This window comes from Erigeron canadensis, chromosome 9 (assembly GCF_010389155.1).
Source record: "Erigeron canadensis isolate Cc75 chromosome 9, C_canadensis_v1, whole genome shotgun sequence".
NCBI classification, from domain to species: domain Eukaryota; kingdom Viridiplantae; phylum Streptophyta; class Magnoliopsida; order Asterales; family Asteraceae; genus Erigeron; species Erigeron canadensis.
Window position 1 is genome coordinate 21,148,136 of NC_057769.1, and position 21,534 is coordinate 21,169,669.

General features: G+C 38.1%; 1 protein-coding gene across 1 annotated transcript; it reads right to left on the reverse strand.

Annotated features, from left to right (window-relative positions):
• Window positions 1–9,767: 9,767 nt before the first annotated feature.
• On the reverse strand, window positions 9,768–12,374 carry LOC122583331. Its single transcript, XM_043755750.1, has 4 exons — window positions 11,802–12,374; window positions 11,257–11,696; window positions 10,886–11,172; window positions 9,768–10,669 (listed from the first exon to the last, which is right to left on the reverse strand). Exons 1-4 carry the CDS (start codon window positions 12,372–12,374, stop codon window positions 9,768–9,770), a joined length of 2,202 nt encoding a protein of 733 aa, XP_043611685.1.
• Window positions 12,375–21,534: the final 9,160 nt, after the last annotated feature.

Genomic DNA, 21,534 nt, shown 5'->3' on the forward strand with positions numbered 1-21,534 from the left:
CTCCTTATGAGGTTGTTAACAAACGCAAACCCAACATCAACTATTTTTATATCTTTGGGTGTGTCTGTTATACTTTGAATGATCGGGAGAATCTTGGAAAGTTCGAGAAGAAAGGTGATGAAGGTTTGTTGGTTATTCCAAGACATCAATTGCCTACTAAACAAATACAATTCAAGAAACAATGAATGTTTGGTTTGATGAGATATCGGGCATGATCTCTGAACAAGAAAGTTTGATACCAACAAGTAATGATCCAAGTGCTTCAAGTACTTCATCAAGGACTTCTACTTTAGCATCTAAATTCAAGAAGTTTCCAAATCCAACAAGTGATGAATTAGATATTCTTTTTGAAGAATTCTACAATTCTAAACCGATTCATGATAAAGAACCTTGAATCATCGTTGAACCAATTCAGACAAATAATCTAGTTCCTGACAACAATCATGAATCATCATCAAGATCTTCTGAGCAAGGTGCTACATTTTCTAGTAGTAGTTCTTCATCATCTTCTAATGATTCTTCTTCAACACCCTCTCCTAATAATTCTTCTTGTGAGTCCACCTACACAAGATGTACAACGAGAACAAGATATAACAAGATATAAAATAGGTTAACAATAAACACAAGTATATCAAGTAACCCGACTGGCAAGTGGTTCGAATCTAGATAAAGACTAGTTATGAACCACGATCCAGATATGGATATGAAAAATAAAGAACAAATGCTTGAAACTATATAAATACTAAAAATATTCAAGTATTATGGCAATGAGTCAAGATGTATTTTTCAATGTATTTTATTTATTGCTATAAACAAAATACAAGAGTTGTTGCAGAACAAAGATACAAGAGTTGTGAAGATATCTAAACAACCCTAGAAATACAAATGATCTATGCGACAAGGAATTACTCGTAAGAATACTTAGAGTAATATCACACGTTGCAATTGCCAAAGTTCCAAGCATTTTTGCAAGTGTGAGAAGTCTTATATTTATAAGCAAACATGTCTTGATGACATGGCAATATGCCGTACAAATATGGTTGGATGCATTTATGGATTTGTGGGACAAATCCATAACATGCTTGTTTAAGGTAAAGTATGTAAGTTTCTTTGATGTGACTTGACATACTTTATTCCCAACCTTTTGCTAAAACTTTCCCAATCCCAGGTATAAAGTTATTAACCGGGTAAAGGTAGTTAAAGGTGCAAAAAGACTTTCCTCATAATCAGTGAAAAAGTGTTGTAAATACTTTTTCACTGAGAGCCTTCAGATCTTCAATCATGGTAAGATCCTCTTTGAGCTCTGCTTCTGAGATGATCTTCTTCTTCAGTCTTCAGTCTTTGACTTCAATCTGAACGTCTTCAGATATGTTGATCTTGATCTGAAGTGACGCTTCAGAAGAACTAATTCTGAGGGACGTCTCAGAATTTCTGTACAAGTATTTCTTCTGAGCTTCGATATTTCTGAACAAATTATACTTGGTCGATTTTTGACCTAACACTTCTCAAGTGAATGTTCAAGAGCAACCTACACAGTTTACTCAGACTACCAATCCGATAAACACTCCAAATGTGTATGTGCCACTTGACTTCGATCATCCATCCTATGAGGAAGCTGTTCTACCAAGCTATGATTCCATCTCTCAACAAAACTCAGGTTTTAATGATGATAATGTAGATGTTCAACAACAAGATCCTCTTCCTCATGATCGCAAATGGTCACGTATGCTGAAAAATCATCCTACTGATCAAATTATTGGAGATCCACAAGCCAGAGTATCTACTCGTACTTCAGTATACGAGTGTCTTGTTGCAATTTCTTTCAGCAACATCGAACCCAAAACTGTCTCTGAAGCTCTTTCTGATCCAGAGTGGGTTAAAGCTATGCAAGAAGAACTCGCTCAATTTGAAAGACTTAAAGTATGGTGATTAGTTCCAAATCCAAGAAAAGATGAACCTATTGGAACAAAGTGAATTTTCAAGAATAAGAAGGATGAGAATGGAGTAGTAGTAAGGAACAAAGCTCGACTACTTACAAAGGGTTACAACCTGGTGTTGACTTCGACGAAACTTTTGCTCCAGTTGCAAGAATGGAAGCCATTCGGATTTTCTTAGCTTATGCCGCATTCTGAAACTTCACTGTGTTTCAAATGGATGCGAAGACAGCTTTCTTGAATGGGGACCTCAAAGAAGAAGTTTACGTTGAACAACCAGAAGGTTTTGTTGATTCTAAAAGGCCAAACCATGTCTACAGGTTAGACAAGGCTCTCTACGATCTTAAGCAAGCACCTCGCGCATGGTATGATTCCTTAACTACATTCTTGATTAAAGGTGGCTTTACCAAAGGCACAATAGATCCTACCCTGTTCATTCGTAAACAAGGTAAACATGTTCTTCTTGTCCAAATATATGTTGATGACATTATCTTTAGGTCAACCAGTCAAACATTTTGCCGAAACTTTTCATCTCTAATGGTTAATCATTTTGAAATGAGTATGATTGGGGAAGTGAACTACTTTTTGGGTCTTCAAATCAAACAATTACCAAATGGGATTTTGGCTGCTCTACAATCTCTAGACAAGTGCCCAAATTTCTGACAGTTTTGACAAAATCGACATGGCACTGTTGTTGGATGATGATAAGTACAAGTAGCACACTGAGGAGAATGCCCAACATACGCCCTCTGTCCTGACTCAACTGCTGCAAACACCTTTCCAACTCTGACTCTCTTGTCAGCTCTGAAATCCCTTCTCTTACTGGGTTCACCAAAGTCCCTCTTCTTCTCTCCAGATTTAGTCAGTGTTCCAGCTCTAACCAGGTCATCAGTCATAGCACTGGTCCTTCGAATGGCCTCTTCAATCGAGTAAGGAGGAATGCCAGTCATAGTGTTACGAATCTGAGGAATGAGGCCATAGATGTATCTCTTAATCAACTTAGACTCGGAAGTCACCAAATGAGGCACCAATCTAGCTAGCTCTTGGAACTTGCTGGTATACTCTGCATGACCAGATCCTACCATGGTGTGGTGCCAAAATTCTTGCTCGATCTTCTGCATCTCATTCAGCGGGCAAAATCGGTTCCTCATCATCTCCTTAAACTGATCCCAAGGTGTTTCCAAAGTAGCAGTTCTTCCACGGGCTCCTAGCAAAGTGTTCCACCATGACAGTGCATCATCGGTGAATGAACCTCCAGTGAATCTTACTCTCTGATGAGATGGACATTCACTTATGTCCATGACTACTTCCATCTTCTTCAACCATTTCATAAACACACCAGCCCCTCCTCTTCCATTATAATCTGGTGGACCACACTTCTTGAACTCAGTGTAACTACACCCTCTCATTTCCACTACATACTCATCATTTCTGGGAAACCTCCTGGGTCTAGGGCCCACATAAACACCATCCCCAACAAACTCCACTTCGGGGTCAAAATTCTCTGGTTCTTGATTCACTTGTTGCGGTGCAACTCTTACTGGTTCAGCTTCAACTTTAGGTGCTCTTCGGTTCTGATTCGGAATGGCTCCCATTGCGGTAGTCACTTGTTCGATAATACTAGGCATTGAAGCCGCCAACTGTTCAATGATGATAGTAGCCAAATCAGGGTTTTCAACATGCCCCAAGCCATCACCACGACCACCACGACCCCTACCACTGCCTCTCCCTTGCTGACCTCCACGACCACCTCCAGGGTTACCACGACCAACTCCCTCAGTTTGAGCCTCGACATTCGGGTTTGCTCTTGTGCGCACCATTTTCCTATATTAGGAAAAGACGGGATCGACATTAGAATGAGGAAATAGTCATTCGTGACGTCATTTACGTACTCTCAAACACACTCGTGTTAGTTTTCTAGCATCCTATACATTTATACTTCCATTATCGCATGCAACTCAAGAAATCAAGTAATACGTCTGAAGGTGAGCATTATCATCAATATCAATCATGTAGTACAAAGTAACATTACAATAAGATATTCAATTCATGAAGGATAGTTCGCAAGATGAATAATATAACCATTTCAACTTAAATTTAATTTTTAAATCCAATTAACTTTTGACAGCCAAAATGCGGTCCGGATCTAACACCTACATCCGTTGCACTAGCGGTGTATGTATACAGGGTGTACCAGCGGCTAACCCTCCACACCTCTAGTACATCTAATGCAAGGTCGGTTCATCGTACTGATATGCTCCCTAGGTATTGGCAAAGGTATGTATACAGGGTGTACCAGCGGCTAACCCTCCACCCGACCAACACCTATTGAACATGCCAGAGTTGCAACCACACTCTAACCATCTTAGGCACGATCCATGTTGCCATCAAGTCCATAGAAAATATACCACACGCGAAAAGTTGATCAGGCTTTTCTGTGATGATATATCGCCGTACTTCCTTGCTAACAACACATCATTTCGCTAACTTATTATCATTATTTAAATTTAATCACATCTCATAGTTCGAATACCAATAGCATGAGTACACGTGGCAAGGTAGCATGGTTCTAAGGTCTGCGCATGAATGAATACATTAGCATGAATATCGCAGATATAGATAAGATCCATAGAGATTGAATGCACACATAATTCCTATCATGCATGCTACGTGCGGTTCCTAAGTCATAGTCTAGGCAAATCCACCTAATTCACTATAACCACGGCTATGATACCAATCTGTAACACCCCGACAGCGGCGGAAAACTTAGGATGTAAGATAAAGCACACGTGCACATGGATGTTACATAGGAATACTAAATGTATGCATAGATTAAGCATAAATAGTCGATTACATAGTCAATTTAGCAAAAGAGAGGAGTTATCACACATAGATTCAGTCATCATTCAAATATAAGTATATTAAGTTCCCACGCAAGGGCAACGGTTAGGCATATTGCCCTCAAGCAAGAACAAAAGCATGCAAACTCCAAAACCTAGCCTGCAGTATGCTAAGAGTCCCATGCTACCAATCCTAGCCACGATTTGCTTGATTACCTGAAAGGAATACTTAAACGTGTCAACACAAAGGTTGGTGAGTTCGTAGGTTTGAGTATATAAACGAGTGTATAAATATGTTTTATGCCGACAATAGAAATTGAGAATAAAGTGGTATGATGTGGCTAGAGACCAACTTTGCACATAAGTATGTGTATGTGTATAATCGTGCACTTACGGTACCTGGCTAAAATAGATTAATCGTGCATACACAGGCATCAATATGACCAGCAATTATATATCAATCGAGCACTCACAGTCATCAACATGACCGGCTAATATCAATCGAGCACTCACAGTCATTAACATGACCGGCTAATATCAATCGAGCACTCACAGTCATCAACATGACCGGCTACAACACATATATCAATCGTGCACTCACAGTCATCAACATGACCGACAAGTATGTCACAAAGTAGTCTAACAGCCATAGAGTAATAAAAGCAGTTACGACATATATAAAAGCATATGTAGTATTCATTTCACCCCAAAACATAAGTAAAGAAAAAGGGGCTACGAAGGCTCACAGTGATCTGCTACAAGGACAGATTAGTAGCACAGAGATAAATAGGTATCTATCTGAATCCAAGAATGCCTTAATGTAACCTAATCACAATCCATGATTCATAAATAAGCACGTGTATTAGTTCTTGTGATTGATTAATCATTGAAATGTCCTTGATGAACTGATGATTTGGTCCTTTGAAGATCGTTGAACGTTTTGACTCAAACGAGTTTAATTAAACTTTAAATACATGAACTGGACTTGAAATGTACGTCTTTGAACTCACACATAAGTACTTATCGGGTTAATGAGTTGAACGTGTCTCTAAATAATGAACTTTAGCGTTTAGAACTCGATTTAGTTGTTCATAGATTTCGTATTTTAATAATCAAGATTGAACATGTCTTTGAATACACGATCAGAGTTTGCACAAAATTCGTTGTTCTAGATCGAGTCGTGAACTAGTTTTTTTGATGTTAACAAGTAGCCTTTGATGTGATTGATGATGTTATGAATTGGTTTGATGATAAAGGATCATGTATGTTATGTTAGAGAACAAGTTCGTTTAGTGTTTGGTACAAGATCGTTTTGGCTCCCATGTTTCAAGATCGTCCTAGCTGATGATGCCTCAAGACCGTCCTAGCTGCCTCAAGGTCGTCCTAGGAGCTAGGGTCCAAGATCGTCCCTCTGTCATTGAGTCAAGATCGTCTCATTCTCCATGGTTCAAAATCGTTTCAAGTGTCAAAGCTTAAGATCGTTTCACAGGCTCAGGGTTTCAAGATTGTTCCAAGGGTTTTGAACTCAAGATCGCTTTAGTTTACAGACTAGGATCGTCCTAGGTACCCAAGGCAAGAACAAGCATAAGATCAATTGATTGAACGATTGTTTGAGCTACACCAATCCAAAGGATCGGTTACCCATTAAACGTACCAGCAACAGCTCAACACCACACAAGATCGAACAAGCAAGAATTATGAACCAAGGGGATGTCCAGGACGATCTTGGGGACCAAGATCGTCCCACCAAGACCGTCCCTTCTTCCAGAACGTTCCGGGACTTGTTAGAACATAAAAGTAGCACATATATACATAATAACACTAACCATTAACGCTTTTAACGATTTTAAGACCATCTATAACATAAATAAGGCATGGCTCATTAAGAACAAGTTTTCCCTCATTTTCAAAAATGGGTTTTATAGATTAAAGCATGTTATGACCCAAATTTGTTCATAAAAATGTTACTAAACACATTTAGACTCAAACCCATTAGCTATTAACATGTTTTTCATTCAAAAATTGGACCAAATCATCAAGAACAAAAGCTTGAAAAAGTACACTTTTATTTTGATCATTTTGATCAAAAACTCAAAATTTGTTGTTGTTACCTGAGATTTGATTCCGGAAATATGTTTTGATTATCACAAGGATGCTAAAAGTACAAATAATTTTGGTTTAACAACCCAAAATCAAGAGGTGATTTTTGTGTGTGAAAAAGAGGCTGCAAGTGTGTGTTTTAGAGAGAGAGAGAGAGAAGAAAGGTGCAGAAGAAGAATGAATAGTGTTTCTCTCTCAAGGGTTTCCATCATTTTCTATATATACCTTTCCTATATTAAATGACCTTTATAAATGTACGGACTATTTGTGAACATTTTAGACTAGGACTTTTATGAATACAAACGGTTACGACTCAAAATCTAGTATTTTATCATATTAAATTATAAACTCGTCATTTAAATCAAGATTTAAGATCAAATGGGCCTTCATGTAAACACATAAATGAGGACTAAAATATACCTAGAATTTAAGTTAAATTGAGTCGTCTGATCGTTCTCATGGCGACAATACGATTCGAGGAATTTATTGAAAACATTTCTATGACGGTTGTTACATTCTCCCCTACTTAAAGGAATTTCATCCCGAAATTTGGATTACACGTCATGTTTCATGTTTCGATTGCACACCAAGTTTACAGGCATTAAGTTGCATGTTAACTTTCAACTATGTAATCACACTCAATAACAAGTAGCATGCTTCACATTGAGTTTCAAGTATCATATCGCATAGCAAGTGTCAAGTGTTAAGCTAGGAGCTAAGCTCTTAGGTTTTCTCACTAGTTTGAGGTATCGGGTTAAGCGAAAAGGTGTGAATACTTAAGCTTCATTTTATCTTCTCATTCCCAAGTGAATTCTGGGTCTCTACAGGAGTTCCAACGAACTTTCATAATGGTATACTTATGTCTCTTGGGCTTTTTGACTTCTCGTTCCAATATTTCGACGGGTTCTTTTTTGAAGCTTAGATTACTATCTACTCGTATCTCGTTCAAAAGAACATATGTTGTTTCATTGGCTAGACACTTCTCAAGGTTCGATACGTAGAAAACATCGTGTACGTTACTCAACTCTTGAGGAAGTTTCAAACAGTAAGCTACTGCACCAATGCGTTCTACAATCTCAAACGGTCCAACATATCTTGGGGCTAGTTTCCCCCTCTTAACGAATCTGACTACGCCCTTCCAACGCGAAACTTTAAGCATCACCCGATCACCAACCTAAAACTCTAAAGGTTTCCTTTGGTTGTCTGCATATTTCTTTTGTCTGTCTCTTGCTTTCAGAAAATTCTCCTTGATTTGAGCAACTCTTTCGGTAGTTTCGAGAATGATTTCTGGACCTATTAGTTGCATGTCTCCGACTTCATGCCATGCAAGCGGGGATCGACATTTTCTCCCATACAAAACCTCAAAAGGCGGACACCCAATACTTGCATGATAACTATTGTCATATGAGAATTCGATTAGTGGGAGGTGAGTATCCCAACTTCCTCCAAAGTCTATGACACAGGCTCTTAGCATGTCTTCTAGTGTCTGAATCGTTCTCTCACTCCGTCCATCTGTCTGCGGATGGTAGGCTGTGCTCATATCAATTCGCGTTCCTAAGGCTCGTTGCAACGATTTCCAAAATCCTGAGGTAAATCGACTATCCCTATCACTAATGATCGATACTGGAACGCCGTGTTTTGCTACAATATCCTTAAGATACAGACGTGCATACTGCTCTATTGAGAAATCCTCACGTATGGGTATGAAATGCGCTGACTTGGTCAGCTGATCTATCACCACCCAAATTGCGTCCTTACCACTACTTGTTCTTGGTAACTTCGTAACAAAATCCATAGTGATCTTTTCCCACTTCCAACTGGGAAGCTCTGGTTGTGTTAGTAGTCCTCTTGGTTTCTTATGTTCTGCCTTAACCTTCAAACACGTTAGGCACTTACTCACATAGACCGCCACATCGTTCTTCATTCCTAGCCACCAAAATAGATCTCGCAAGTCTTGATACATCTTATCTATCCCTGGGTGAATAGAATATCTTGCTTTGTGCGCTTCGTCCATTATCAGCGTTCTTAGTCCTCCATACATTGGTATCCACAATCGATCACAAAAATACAGTCCTCTATCATCTCTTTGAGTAAACTGTTCTATCATACCTCCCAATCTTTCTCTGTCAACATTCTCCTTCTTGTTTGCTTCTACTTGTGCCCCAATCACTCTATCTTTCAGACTGTTGTGCACGGTAATGCTCATGGCTCTAATTCGACTTGGTCTAACTCTCTCTTTTCTACTTAAGGCGTTTGCTACTACATTTGCCTTTCTGGGATGATATCAAATCTCATAATCGTAGTCGCTAAACAACTCTAGCCATCGTCTCTGGCGCATATTAAGATCTTTCTGAGTGAAGATATGTTGAAGGCTCTTATGATCTGTGTATATCACACTCTTTGTCCCGTACAGGTAGTGCCTCCAACATTTGAGTGCAAAAACGATAGCTCCCAACTCCAAATCGTGAGTAGTGTAATTCTTCTCATGAATCTTCAGTTGGCGAGAGGCATATGCAATAACCTTGCCTCGCTGCATCAGCACACATCCTAAGCCTTGACCTGACGCGTCGCAGTAAACGATAAAGTCATTGGTTCCTTCTGGGAGACTTAAGACCGGTGTATTGCATAACTTCTCCTTCAAGATTCTGAAAGCTTCTTCTTGTTTCTCTCCCCAATCGAAACTTCTATCTTTGTGTGTCAACAGTGTAAGAGGTTGAGCGATCTTTGAGAAGTTCTCGATAAATCGGCGGTAGTAGCCTGCTAACCCAAGAAACTGTCTGATCTCTGTCGGTGTCTCTGGCCTTCTCCATTTCTCCACTGCTTCTATCTTGCTGGGATCAACCTTTATTCCATCCTTGTCAACTACATGACCCAAAAACTTCACCTCTTCTAATCAAAATTCACATTTCGAGAACTTCCCGTACAACTTTTCATCTCTCAGAAGTTCTAAGGCTTCTCTCAGGTGTACTTCATGCTCTTTCTTAGTCTTCGAGTAAATAAGGATATCGTCAATGAAAACAATGATGGACTGATCTAAATAGGGTTTGCATACGCGATTCATCAGATCCATGAAAACAGCAGGCACATTTGTTAATACAAATGTTAATACAAATGGCATCACCAAAAACTCAAAGTGTCCATATCTCGTGTTAAACGCTGTCTTTGGTACGTCTTCTTCACGGACTTTTAACTGATGGTAACCTGAACAAAGATCGATCTTAGAGAAGTACTTGGCGCCTTGCAATTGATCAAATAAATCACCAATGCGCTGTAGAGGATATCGATTCTTAACGGTTAACTTATTTAGCTCACAATAATCGATGCACATGCGAAAAGATCCGTCTTTCTTCTTAACGAATAATACTGGTGCACCCCATGGTGAAGAACTTGGTCGAATGAAACCCTTGTCTTTTAACTCTTGTAACTGTGTCGCGAGTTCTTGCATTTCAGAGGGAGCTAAACGGTATGGTGCCTTTGCTACTGGTGTTGCATTAGGTAGGAGATCGATTCGGAATTCAACTTGTCCAGACGGAGGCAATCCCTGAACATCATCAGGAAATACATCGGGAAAATCACGGACTATTGGGATATCGGCCAGTCTGGTTACTCCAGTTGTTGTGCTCATTAGGTTTTGTTTGTGAGACTCGGGTCGTTCACCTTGGATTTCTAGTACGTCTCCCCCGCTTAAGGGAATCTTAAGAATTTTCGCGCGACATACAATGGTTGCATCTACCAGGGATAACCAATCCATCCCCACTATTACATCAGAGCTACCCATTTCAAATGGGACTAAGTCTATATAGTATGAATGAGTATCAAGTGTTAACACACATTTAGGCACAATTTGGTCAAGTTTAGAGATTCCACCACTAGCTACTTCTATTTCATAACATGCATGTGTACGAATGGGTTTCACGTTAAAAGTGCACACAAAGTTAGTAGAGATAAAGCTGTAGTCGGCACTCGAATCGAATAACACAGTAGCTAGATGATTGTTTAAGAGAAATGTACCCGTGACAACGTTTGGATCGTTAGCGGCTTCCACAGCATTCAAAGCAAAGACTCGGCCCCTGGCCTGCTGGGCTTGGTTAGCTCTTGGTGGCTTTGGTGCTGCAATCTGTAGAGGATTCTGATTGGCTGCGGCTGGGGCGGGTCGCCTAACAATTCTTGGGCAAGCATTGCGGTAGTGCTCAGTGCTACCACACTCATAACAAGCTCTTGGATTAATTGGAGGATTTCTAATGTTTCTTGGTGCGACATTCAGTGGTGCCGCGGGGATTCTGGCTGCTCTGCAATCTCTAGACAAGTGCCCAAATTTCTAACAGTTCTGACAAACTCGACATGGCACTGTTGTTGAATGATGATAAGTACAAGCAGCACACTGAGGAGAATGCCCAACATATGCCCTCTGTCCTGACTCAACTGCTGCAAACACCTTTCCAATTCTGACTCTCTTGTCAGCTCTGAAATCCCTTCTCTTACTGGGTTCACCAAAGTCCCTCTTCTTCTCTCCAAATTTAGTCAGTGTTCCAGCTCTAACCAGGTTATCAGTCATAGCACTGGTCCTTCGAATGGCCTCTTCAATCGAGTAAGGAGGAATGCCAGTCATAGTGTTACGAATCTGAGGAATGAGGCCATAGATGTATCTCTCAATCAACTTAGACTCGGAAGTCACCAAATGAGGCACCAATCTAGCTAGCTCATGGAACTTGCTGGTATACTCTGCATGACCAGATCCTACCATGGTGTGGTGCCAAAATTCTTGCTCGATCTTCTGCATCTCATTCAGCGGGCAAAAACGGTTCCTCATCATCTCCTTAAACTGATCTCATGGTGTTTCCAAAGTAGCAGTTCTTCCACGGGCTCCTAACAAAGTGTTCCACCATGACAGTGCATCATCGGTGAATGAACCTCCAGTGAATCTTACTCTCTGATGAGATGCACATTCACTTATGTCCATGACTGCTTCCATCTTCTCCAACCATTTCATAAACACAGCAGCCACTCCTCTTCCATTATAATCTGGTGGACCACACTTCTTGAACTCAGTGAAACAACACCCTCTCCTTTCCACTGCATACTCATCATTCCTGGGAAACCTCCTGGGTCCAGGGCCCACATAAACACCATCCCCAACAAACTCCACTTCGGGGTCAAAATTCTCTGGTTCTGGATTCACTTGTTGCGGTCCAACTCTTACTGGTTCAACTTCAACTTCAGGTGCTCTTCGGTTCTGATTCGAAACAACACCCATTGCGGCAGTCACTTGTTCGATAATAGTAGGCATTGAAGTCGCCAACTGTTCAGAGATGATAGTGGCCAAATCAGGGTTTTCAACATGCCCCAAGCCATCACCACGGCCACCACGACCCCTACCACGGCCTCTCCCTTGCTGACCTCCACGACCAACTCTTGGATTGCCACGACCACCTCCCGGGTTACCACGACCAACTCCCTCAGCTTGAGCCTCGGCATTCGGGTTTGCTCTTGTGCGCACCATTTTCCTATATCAGGAAAAGACGGGATCGGCGTTAGAATGAGGAAATAGTCGTTCGTGACGTCATTTACGCACTCTCAAACACCCTCGTGTTAGTTTTCTAGAACCGTATACATTTATACTTCCATTATCGCATGTAACTCAACAAATCAAGTATTACGTCTGAAGGTGAGCATTATCATCAATATCAATCATGCAGTACAAAGTAACATTACAATAAGATATTCAATTCATGAAGGATAGTTCGCAAGATGAGTAATATAACCATTTCAACTTAAATTTAATTTTTAAATCCAATTAACTTTTGACAGCCAAAATGCGGTCCGGATCTAACACCTACATCCGTTGCACTAGCTGTGTATGTATACAAGGTGTACCAGCGGCTAACCCTCCACACCTCTAGTACATCTAATGCAAGGTCGGTTCACGGTACTGATATGCTCCCTAGGTATTGGCAAAGGTATGTATACAGGGTGTACCAGCGGCTAACCCTCCACCCGACCAACACCTATTGAACATGCCAGAGTTGCTACCACACTCTAACCATCTTAGGCACGATCCATGTTGCCATCAAGTCCATAGAAAATATACCACACGCGAAAAGTTGATCAGGCTTTTCTGTGATGATATATCGCCGTACTTCCTTGCTAACAACACATCATTTCGCTAACTTATTATCATTATTTAAATTTAATCACATCTTATAGTTCGAATACCAATAGCATGAGTACACGTGGCAAGGTAGCATGGTTCTAAGGTCTACGCATGACTGAATACATTAGCATGAATATCGCAGATATAGATAAGATCCATAGAGATTGAATGCACACATAATTCCTATCATGCATGCTATGTGCGGTTCCTAAGTTATAGTCTAGGCAAATCCACCTAATTCACTATAACCACGACTATGATACCAATCTATAACACCCCGACAGCGGCGGAAAACTCAGGATGTAAGATAAAGCACACGCGCACATGGATGTTACATAGGAATACTAAATGTATGCATAGATTAAGCATAAATAGTCGATTACATAGTCAATTTAGCAAAAGAGAGGAGTTATCACACATAGATTCAGTCATCATTCAAATATAAGTATATTAAGTTCCCACGCAGGGGCAACGGTTAGGCATATTGCCCTCAAGCAAGAACGAAAGCATGCAAACTCAAAAACCTAGCCTGCAGTCTGCTAAGAGTCCCATGCTACCAATCCTAGCCACGATTTGCTTGATTACCTGAAAGGAATACTTAAACGTGTCAACACAAAGGTTGGTGAGTTCGTAGGTTTGAGTATATAAACGAGTGTATAAATATGTTTTATGCCGACAATAGAAATTGAGAATAAAGTGGTATGATGTGGCTAGAGACCAACTTTGCACATAAGTATGTGTATGTGTATAATCGTGCACTTACGGTACCTGGCTAAAATAGATTAATCGTGCATACACAGGCATCAATATGACCAGCAAGTATATATCAATCGAGCACTCACAGTCATCAACATGACCGGCTAATATCAATCGAGCACTCACAGTCATTAACATGACCGGCTAATATCAATCGAGCACTCACAGTCATCAACATGACCGGCTAGAACACATATATCAATCGTGCACTCACAGTCATCAACATGACCGGCAAGTATGTCACAAAGTAGTCTAACAACCATAAAGTAATAAAAGCAGTTACGGCATATATAAAAGCATATGTAGTATTCCTTTCACCCCAAAACATAAGTAAAGAAAAAGGGGCTACGAAGGCTTACAGTGATCTGCTACAAGCACAGATTAGTAGCACAGAGATAAATTGGTATCTATCTGAATCCAAGAATGCCTTAATGTAAACCTAATCACAATCCATGATTCATAAATAAGCACGTGTATTAGTTCTTGTGATTGATTAATCATTGAAATGTCCTTGATGAACTGATGATTTGGTCCTTTGAAGATCGTTGAACGTTTTGACTTGAAATGTACGTCTTTGAACTCACACATAAGTACTTATCGGGTTAATGAGTTGAACGTGTCTCTAAATAATGAACTTTAGCGTTTAGAACTCGATTTAGTTGTTCATAGATTTCGTATTTTAATAATCAAGATTGAACATGTCTTTGAATACACGATCAGAGTTTGCACAAAATTCGTTGTTCTAGATCGAGTCGTGAACTAGTTTTTTTGATGTTAACAAGTAGCCTTTGATGTGATTGATGATGTTATGAATTGGTTTGATGATAAAGGATCATGTATGTTATGTTAGAGAACAAGTTCGTTTAGTGTTTGGTACAAGATCGTTTTGGCTCCCATGTTTCAAGATCGTCCTAGCTGATGATGCCTCAAGACCGTCCTAGCTGCCTCAAGGTCGTCCTAGGAGCTAGGGTCCAAGATCGTCCCTCTGTCACTGAGTCAAGATCGTCTCATTCTCCATGGTTCAAAATCGTTTCAAGTGTCAAAGCTTAAGATCGTTTCACAGGCTCAGGGTTTCAAGATTGTTCCAAGGGTTTTGAACTCAAGATCGCTTTAGTTTACAGACTAGGATCGTCCTAGGTACCCAAGGCAAGAACAAGCATAAGATCAATTGATTGAACGATTGTTTGAGCTACACCAATCCAAAGGATCGGTTACCCATTAAACGTACCAGCAACAGCTCAACACCACACAAGATCGAACAAGCAAGAATTATGAACCAAGGGGATGTCCAGGACGATCTTGGGGACCAAGATCGTCCCACCAAGACCGTCCCTTCTTCCAGAACGTTCCGGGACTTGTTAGAACATAAAAGTAGCACATATATACATAATAACACTAACCATTAACGCTTTTAACGATTTTAAGACCATCTATAACATAAATAAGGCATGGCTCATTAAGAACAAGTTTTCCCTCATTTTCAAAATGGGTTTTATAGATTAAAGCATGTTATGACCCAAATTTGTTCATAAAAATGTTACTAAACACATTTAGACTCAAACCCATTAGCTATTAACATGTTTTTCATTCAAAAATTGGACCAAATCATCAAGAACAAAAGCTTGAAAAAGTACACTTTTATTTTGATCATTTTGATCAAAAACTCAAAATTTTGTTGTTACCTGAGATTTGATTCCGGAAATATGTTTTGATTATCACAAGGATGCTAAAAGTACAAATAATTTTGGTTTAACAACCCAAAATCAAGAGGTGATTTTTGTGTGTGAAAAAGAGGCTGCAAGTGTGTGTTTTAGAGAGAGAAGGAGAAGAAAGGTGCAGAAGAAGAATGAATAGTGTTTCTCTCTCAAGGGTTTCCATCATTTTCTATATATACCTTTCCTATATTAAATGACCTTTATAAATGTACGGACTATTTGTGAACATTTTAGACTAGGACTTTTATGAATACAAACGTTTACGACTCAAAATCTAGTATTTTATCGTATTAAATTATAAACTCGTCATTTAAATCAAGATTTAAGATCAAATGGGCCTTCATGTAAACACATAAATGAGGACTAAAATATACCTAGAATTAAAGTTAAATTGAACCGTCTGATCGTTCTCATGGCGACAATACGATTCGAGGAATTTATTTAAAACATTTCTATGACGGTTGTTACAGTATGTAACCCGGGCTTCATAATTTTATTTATATCTTAGTGGTTTACATATACTTTGTATGTAACCCGTGCTTCAATGATTTATTTATTTCAAAGTAGCTTATACATATTCTGTGTATAACCCGTGCTTCATTGTTTGATTTATTTCCAAAAGAGGCTTTCATGATTTCTTTTGAAAACCCTGGGCAAAAATTATTTTTCCCGCCAAAAGATTTTGTTACTCTCCATTGTTAAACAAATTTTTTTTACCAAAACTCTCAATTGTTGATATGAAAAGCGAAGGATTGAACGCCTTTGTGTACTCCCTAGTTGTCTCATCTTGAACAATTGATTGAGTTAAATGTGTTTAAATGTTTTATTTTGCATCCAACTTGTTGATGTAAGATGCAAAGGATTGAACGCCTTTGTGTACTCCCTAGTATTCTTACTATGAACATTGTTGAAGCAAAAATTTTGTGTTTCCAAAATTTTTTTTTTGTTCACTTTAGACTCTCAAATTTTTTTGTATATATCACAACAGAGATTTTGTTTTGATCTCACAAAAACCAATTTTTGCTCTACCTTTCTATGAAAAACATTTTGATATACCTTTGCATAGACTAAGGGGGAGTTTGTGATTTCAAAAATTTCAAAACTTCAAATGTGTTTTAAAATTTTTTTTTCATACACACGTTTGATGATTTTCAAATGACTTTTCATCAATTGAAGTTCGTTGATTAGGTTGCACTTGAGTGATTCATTCACTCCATGAACTTCATCATCACCAATGAGTTCTAACCCCGGAGTATTCGATTCTTTCATTAGATTGTGAGGGTATTTTGAGTGATGATAATTTCGTGCAAATAGGTTGGAGGGAGTAAAGTCGAAAAGTGAGAGGTTATGGTGATATGTTGTGAGAAAAGGGTTAAAAGAAATGATACCCTTCCCTAAATTTCTAAAATCGCCGAGTAAAACACATTTCTATCGGATGTCATTTGTTGATATCTTGATAAAGACTTCATGGACCCAGTTAAGCGATGCACATCTTTACCTAACCACTCAAGTGTTTCTTAACAAATACTTGTTTCATTTCTCATAGAGATTTTCACATTTCTATTGACTCTTCATTTGGAAGATGTTGATATTGAAAAAGGGAGACATTCTGTTCCAGTCCCCGACTTCATTTGATCACATTGTGTCTACAACTATCATGCTTGATCATTCATTTGATCATTTTCATTTTCTTAAGATACATTTTAGTCATATCTTTGTGATATTATTGCTTATCTATGTGATATAGCCGAAACATTTGTAGTGATATCTTAATTGATAGATTATGGTTATCGAACGCCTTGGTGACACTGACCATGATTTATATTCTTTGAAGCAATCTCGTGGTTAAAAAGCTGCAAGACCGAACTATGTTAGAACATTGCTTTGTGCATATTTCAATGATACATAGGAAATCCGAAAAATGTTATACATTTCTATCGGTCATTTCATTAATCTTTTTGATTTTTGAACATGTTAACGGATCATTCTTATCCGGTTTTTCCATTTCTCTTCTCACAAACACAAAAACCACCAACACCATTCTATAACGTTTGTACCAACAACTTCAAACTTAAATTTTAGTTACCCTTAGGATTCTTTGGGTTGGGCTAATGGTTTGAGTTGATGAGTTGATGCTTGATATTTCTCCAGGCAAATCTTGTTTACACTTATGTTATTTCTTTTAGTATTTAATCAATCAATGTTTGCATAATAACATTGGTTCCCAACTTTGTCATTATGAGGGGGAGAAAACGATTATGATTGATTTTTTAGCTTGATTTGTGCTGAAGTGAGTGTATGGAGGTTAGGGATGAAGATAAGAGAGAATATTTAGAGTTAAGGATGTATGGGATTGATGGAAAAACTTGTAATTAATGGAATTTCAGTCAATTGAGCTCAGATTTTCACTGGATTTTAGTCGACTAAGTTCTTGACTTGAAAAAGAAAAACAAGATGATTACAAAGATAAGAATGAGACCAATGATGAGAGGATATTATCTCAAGATGGAACAAATGTTTAAAGATGCTCCAAAATGTTTATACTCATGAATTGAGGGGGAGCATGATCACTTCATAAGAGATTTATCCAAATTTCATTCAAATATTTACTCTCCAAAGTGTTCAAGTTAAATGTAACAAAGATCAAAGCTACGAAAAGTTAAAAATTGATTGGAAGATTCAAGACCAAGAAGTAAAGCTTCAAAAGAGTCTTCATCAAAATATTTTATTCAAGATCTTCAAGTTGTTCATTTACACTTGTTCAAGAATGTTCCTATGCATACATCAAGGGGGAAGTACAAGTTTTTGATACTTTATTCCAAGAAAACAATTTTTCACTCAAGAATCGAAGATTGAAGAACCAACGCCAAGTTTATACCTTCCGCATTTTCAAAAGACAACTCTGAATCTTGGTTCAACAATTTTCAAAGATTCAAGACATAATTTTTATTCTCTGTTCAATTAAGAACATTGAGAATTACCTTATGTTTTAACTTCAAGAAGTCCAAGACCAAGATTGATTCAAGCTCTCCAAAGACAATGAAAAAGCTTTGAAGTCTTGTTTCATCATACCAATTGTCTTCACCACCGGGCTCATCTACCTCATTCCTACAAGACAAAATAACACGTACTTCATCCATTACAATATATCACTAAGGGGGAGAATGTTAGAAATCCAAAAATAGTAATAAATTGTAATTAAGATTGTGGACTTACTTGTTAAATCATAGATATATGATAACTAAGGATGAGGAGCTAAATATAAAGTTTAGCATGTATAAGGACTTATAGTATAAATACTCCTCATTCCTTAGGCATCATATATATACATATAACTATTTCAATAACAACCTTCATAATTTTCACACACCTCTATCCGTCTAAAAGACACACACACATACTCTCTCTCAATATACACACTAAACACACAAAGAACACACACACTTACATCCACCATTGTTGAGATCGAATCTAGAGCAGAAATCGTGTTATTACAATATTCTTGCATTGAAAGAAAAATTAAAAGAGTCAGTCTTAATGGAAAAAGTGGGAAATGAACAATATGTTCAACTAACTGAAGACTTTTCTAAGAAGGAGAAAGAATTGGTTGATGCAAAGTTGGAGATAGTTAAGCTTAATACAAGATTAGATCAAATTAGGGGATCTGATTTAATAAGATCAATGTAGATGCAAAAACCTGTACCCCGAGATTCAAAAGACAAAAGTGGTTTGGGTATGAGTTATAATGAGGTTAGAGGTCCATTCAATGATAATTATACTGAGTCTCTAACACAGCTTACTGAAAAGGTCGATATTGGTGAAATTGGTCCGATCGTTTTAGAAAAACAAAATGATGATCCTAAGACCCCTAAAAGCTCTAAAAGCTCGATTGATAAAATTAAGGAGCTTAACAAGAAACATAAGCTTGAAAGTTCATTTGTTAAACCAGTGGATCCTAAGAATGGAGTTTATGATGCTAGTGCTCCTAAAGGATCTAGTCAAGTGAATTCAACTTGTCCTGTCGATAAGAACATTAAATGTTATACAATGAAGGGATGTGATACTGTTTTTACATCCACTGAAATTGATTTTGAAAAGATAGATCATGACAAGATTGATAGATCATGACAAGCAACCATCTGATCACCCATCTGCACTGAATGGGCTGAGTTCCAAAACTCCCTAATGAGACTTATCACCAACGGAGGGTTCTCACCAAGAAATTGTAGAACACCGTGAAACTCTGGTGTGCACCCCGTCTGAGTAATACTGAGATCGAGTGCAACATTGTGCTCCTTGACAAACACACGAGCATTATTACCTTGTCCTGCCATACCTGCACAAAAATAGACAAAAACGACGAGAAAACGAAAAAGTTAGAAATTAAAACCAAAAGTTAGGGATTTTGTCTCGTCTGCTACGTGATGACGTCATCACGAGGAAGATCTTCTTCGTCGTGACGTCAGCACGAGCTTCAAATGAAACCCAGAAACACGAAGCAAAAACATCTCCATTCGATGAGTTAATCAAATAAAATCATCAACGTGGACTTGTTTATGGATCGTGTATGCCCAGAAAATCAAAAAGCGAAACAAATTCGATGAACACGAAGTGGTTCGTGTTCTTGATGTTCTTCGTGTGAATAGTGACCGAAACATAGTATCTTCAATTAATCTTGATTTTAAGTATGTTATGTTAGATTTAAAGTGTACATTCATCAATTAATCCAATTTTAAGTCGAAATCATCAAAAATTGAAGATCAAATTCTTGGTTCATCCTAGTTACTGTTTACGCGAAGAGGATTCAAAATTTGGGCATTATAACGACATGAAATCGTTAATTCTTATAGTCAAAACATCAATATTCAATCATAGATCGTGAAAGTACCAACAAATCCAAGTAACAAACACAAAAAGAGATGAGTTCGATCGAAAACAGCTACGAATGAATAGTCCGCACGAGGGAGGCAAGTTCGTGTGATTTACTTAGGGTTAATTTTCGATTAATGATAATTAATGAATAGTAATAACCCATATTTATATTCGAATCCTCATGGGCCGGGCCGAAGGTGAAATAACACGATTTCTGCTATTAATTCGATCTCAACAATGGCGGTTCAAGTGTGTGTGTTCTTGGTGTGTTTAGTGTGTGTGATTTCTAAAGAGAGAGAGAGATTGGAACGATCTGGATTAAATTGTATGAAAAAATGGATCAAAGGCTTATGATTTCTAAGGAGTTGAGGGTATTTATAGTCTAAATCTACAATTAAGCTAATTGACACTCCTAGTCCCTCAACCTTAGAAATCATTTCACCATGTCTTAACAACAACAACATCCACTAACTTAAATTACAATTTATCACTATTATTGGAATTCTAACATTCTCCCCCTTAGTGATATATTGTAATGAATGAAGTACGTGTTATTTTGTCTTGTAGGAATTAAGTTGATGAGCCCGATGGTGAAGACAATTGGTGTGATGAAACAAGTCTTCAAAGCTTTCTCATTGTCTCTGGAGAACTTGAATCAATCTTGGTCTTGGACTTCTTGAAGTTAAAAGATGATGAAATTCTCAATGTTCTTTTTGAACAGAGAATAAAATGAATGAGTTTAGAATCTTTGAAAATTGTTAAACCATGAATCATAGTTGTCTTTTGAAGTGCGGAAGGTATAAATTTGGCTTTGGTTCTTCAATCTTTGATTCTTGAATGAAAATTTGTTTCCTTGGAATGAAGTATCAAAAACTTAAACTCTCCCCCTTGATATATGCATTGAAGCTTCTTGATCAAGTATTATTATATGACTTTGAAGATCTTGATTAAAATGTGTTGATGAAGACTTTTTTAAAGCTTTACTTCTTTGTCTTGAATCTTCCAATCAATCTTTCAACTTTTGTAGCTTTGATCTTTGTCATTTTGACTTAAACACTTTGGAGAGTAAATTTTTGAACAAAACTTGAATAAATCATGCTCCCCCTCAATTCATGAGTGTAAGCATTTTGGAGCATCTTTGAGCATCATATCCTTATCTTTGTAAT

Bases quoted from the DNA above. Each gene is read 5' to 3' on its own strand.
- LOC122583331 (XM_043755750.1), bottom strand. From the start codon at position 12,374: ATGGTGCGCACAAGAGCAAACCCGAATGCCGAGGCTCAAGCTGAGGGA. The intron at 11,697-11,801 runs GTAAGATTCACT...CCATGAGATCAG, and splicing joins AATGTGCATCTCATCAGAGA to TTTAAGGAGATGATGAGGAA. The intron at 11,173-11,256 runs GTGTGCTGCTTG...GCACTTGTCTAG, and splicing joins TATGTTGGGCATTCTCCTCA to AGATTGCAGAGCAGCCAGAA.